Source organism: Hyaloscypha bicolor, assembly GCF_002865645.1.
Source record: "Hyaloscypha bicolor E unplaced genomic scaffold K444scaffold_87, whole genome shotgun sequence".
Taxonomy (NCBI): domain Eukaryota; kingdom Fungi; phylum Ascomycota; class Leotiomycetes; order Helotiales; family Hyaloscyphaceae; genus Hyaloscypha; species Hyaloscypha bicolor.
Window position 1 is genome coordinate 573239 of NW_020194589.1, and position 3644 is coordinate 576882.

The 3644-nt window shown below is 41.1% G+C and overlaps 1 protein-coding gene across 1 annotated transcript; it reads right to left on the minus strand.

Moving 5' to 3' along the window:
- Window positions 1-1113: 1113 nt before the first annotated feature.
- Window positions 1114-3415, minus strand: K444DRAFT_613516 (HET-domain-containing protein). Its single transcript, XM_024880366.1, has one exon. The coding sequence runs from the start codon at window positions 3361-3363 to the stop codon at window positions 1348-1350; it is 2016 nt and encodes a 671-aa protein (XP_024735523.1). The 5' UTR covers window positions 3364-3415; the 3' UTR covers window positions 1114-1347.
- Window positions 3416-3644: the final 229 nt, after the last annotated feature.

The window sequence follows — 3644 nt, forward strand, 5'->3', positions numbered from 1 at the left end:
TGGTATTAACTAGTTAAGTTAGTATTCTGGCTTCTATATATGGTTTCGAATACTTTCTACTACTAGCTTTTATATACTTTAAAGTCTTGCTAAGATATTAGCTTTATAGGTAGTTTTAAATAGAGTCTACTTCTAGCTTTATTTGTTCTAAACTTCGTTTTCTATATATAGGTTCAGGTATTTCTTATTTCTAGCTTTATATATATATATAATCTCTAGTTAGTAAAGATAAAAGAAAGAGAATTCTAATATTATAGGCCAGACCTTTATATAAAGAAGACTAGTAATTTAATTAACTAAATAGAATTCTTTAAGAAGAAAAGAAAGAGAAAAACAGGGAGAAATAGAACTATATTCCTTAAAATATCCGAGCTCCCTAAATAATATATAGTTACTCTATTAATTCAAGGAGGCATATTATATAATAAAGGCTCCGGCCTTTATTATATGACTTAATAAAGGCTTCTAGCCAAATATATAAATCGGGTTTTAATTTGTTATAATAATTATAATATATCTCAAGCTAGATCCGGCTCCTCGGATATTAGTATGGCCGATTCTAACGAAGACAACTTAGATATATATATTACTAATAAGTCTTCTAATATAGAAGACGAATTAATAACTTATTTAGAAAAAAAGAGAGAAGATAGAAAAGTAAATAAACTTTACTTAAATTCTATTAAATAATTATCTAATATTCTCTTAATATTTTTTTACATATTAGTACTAATATATATATAGGTTAAGCCTTTAGATTATTAGAAGTCTAATACTACTAGATTTCCTACTTTAGCTTTAATAGCTAGGAAATATTTAGGAATTCTAGCTTTTTCGATTCCTAGCAAGAGATTCTTCTCTCAAAGCGCTCTTATTATAACTAAATTACGAAATAGACTTAATAAGAGTACTTTTAAGAAAATAGCTTGCTTAAAAAATTAGGGATTATTTAAAGACGAATTAGAAGAGGCCAAAAAAGAAGAGAAAAAGGGGGGAAAAAGGAAAAAAAACAAGATTCTGAAAAGGATAATTAGTTTATTATTATAGAAAATTAGTATTTAAGTAGCCTTATATAAGTACTAGCTTAGCTTATATAAGGCTGCTTAATAGGTACCTTAGTTCTTTTTTAAAAAATTAAATATATATCGATTTACTAAAATCACGTGATTTCCACGTGACTATTCATGAATATTCATGAATATATATTCTACTCTACTCAAATTTTTTGAGTTTTACGCTACTCATATTCTATTCAAGACTACTCATGAATATTCATGAGTAGTATGAATACCTTGAGTATTTCTTGCTCACACTAGGAGTATCTTACCTTAAGGCTCACATCTCTCACTAACCCAGTATCACCTCAATGCTCTCTGGATCCTGCCGACACCAAGCACTCTTCAAGACCCGACCAAGACCTTCCCTATAGCAGATACCCTCATGACGTGAAATACACAAGACGTTGACAAACTCGTAAAACTCTGAATCTCGTGGACGTTCCTTGAACTTCCATTCCTCCAGAAATCCCGCCTCGTATGCAGAGTTCGAGGCGGTCCCTTCAGAAATCTCAATGAATTCCCTTATGTGCCATGTTTCCTCACCCGGAATTTGCTTCGGGAGCTCGACTAGTTTGTCCTGGCTTCCCAGTGGTTCGAGCTGTTTCTTTTCCACGTGCAACCGTACGACTCCAACCCATTTGCTATCTTCATCCAGTACAGATGTAACAATCCGACCATGCTGTAGCTCTGCCATCCGAAAATATGCCCTTTTGGTTTTACAGATCAGTAAATGACCGTAATCTTCTGATGTAGAGAGGACGGGGGCGGTACCCGAAGCCAGCGGTATTGGAAATCGAAATCGAGTTCCGACGTGTGAAGAGTGTACATAATCTACCTCGCCGGGTCCTTCAAACGGCAGTGAATACCGGGACCATCCATTAGGAACCTCACCCGATCTCTTAATGCGGGTATTCTTGATGTAGTCGTAGCCGCATTTCCAACTCAAAGGGTCAACTTCAGTCTGCCATCCAACCCAAGACCAACTCGGAAAGGCAACACTGTGTAGTTTCGATGTTGGATTCTGCTCTCCAGGCGCTGTTGACCTCCGTCTCCGAGAGGGTCCTAATGGCCTCCATAGCAGTGCAACGTCGAAGAAGAGTTCTGGCATCCCGAACAGAAAACCACCTGGAAAAGAAGGGCTTAGAGTCGTCGTAATTCCAGCGAACGCGGGGAGGATGTCGTAATCGAAGGTGAGATCGCGGTTGTTGTATGCTGCCACAAGTTGAAGGTACATGTGAAGATTGGGCCAGGATAGAGGCTGCATGTATGAGTCTCTGAAAATATCCGCTTTTTCCCTCGAGCACTTTGAGGCCCACCCATTGACCTCGTCCGGTGTCGAGTCCTCGCTCCAGGTGCGGCAATGACATTCCCAGAACGCACCGTCGCTGGTGAGGAAGAGCGTCCGGCGCGAAAATACAATCTCCTGGAGGGTCCAGCCTCTGGAATACCATTTAGTCCGCGTCAATATGGGCACCCGAGTAAGCTGATGAGCTGTCAATGACATGCTCGTCGACTGACGCTCTAAAGGCGGTGTGATCTTATGAAAGCCTCGCAAGCCGTGATTAGCATCCTCTCCGATGGCAACCACGAGGGTCATGTGGGCATTGGAATAGATGGACGCCATGCTGTTGATATTTCTCGCTTTGCTGTTGTCATCATCATCCTGAATGATGCAGAGTCGGTCGACCCATAAATATCGCTCTCCAATAATAGGGAGTATCGCAATGACATTTCGGATCGTCGTGGAAATTGCATTGTCCATCAAAGCTCCGCTATTTTGGAAGTTGAGGAGATTTTCCCTCAATACTACGCCAGAAGACGTCGGTCCCCACACATAACTTAGAGCAACATAGGGCATTTCCACCGTTGCCCCCACGATGCAGGCGGCTTCGCAGTCGATTAGCCATGAGGGTAAGGTCTGGTCTCGTCGAGAGGACTGGCAGTGAGTTCCATGTCTGCTGTCACACGCTGCAACCCAAGCACGGATTTGGGAAGGATATATCCACTCGGGGTGTTTCTGAGGGTCCAAAAGTGGAGAGCCAGCTGTTGAGTCATACATTAAAATTCCACTATCTAGGTTGAAATAGTCGATATACTTAAACTTCAGCGGGGCTCGATGATGTCGCTTGGATGGATCATAGAAATCATCGGGCCACTTGCACTTCGGGTCGAATAGGTCCTTCGCAGCAAATAAGCTAGCTACGGACTGATGAAGCAACTGGGTCTCATCCGATGGACCAGGAATCGCATCTTCGGATGTGTTTGTCACCATGCTAAGTTTCCTTTTGCGTGGGTTCGTGGCCATGCCGGATCCTGGGCTCAATCGCCTGTAACTTAGTTCGGAAATCGGAACTGAGGTGATTATCGCCGTTCTACCTTTCCGAGGCTGGGTCAGGTAGGTATCATTAGGCAGCAACGTATGATAAATTTAGGCTTGGCCCCAGCTGTTTAGCCGAAAAAATAGACTTTCACGTGAGGTCGACGCCGAATGGAAGCTAGCTTCGCAATTATGTAAGACAAAATACATTTTACGGAGATTAATTGTAAATACAGAATAGTTAATCAAGGATCCTTGATCGCCTGATT

Excerpts from the sequence above, each read along its gene's own strand:
- K444DRAFT_613516 (XM_024880366.1), bottom strand. The coding sequence starts at position 3,363 with ATGGCCACGAACCCACGCAAAAGGAAACTTAGCATGGTGACAAACACA.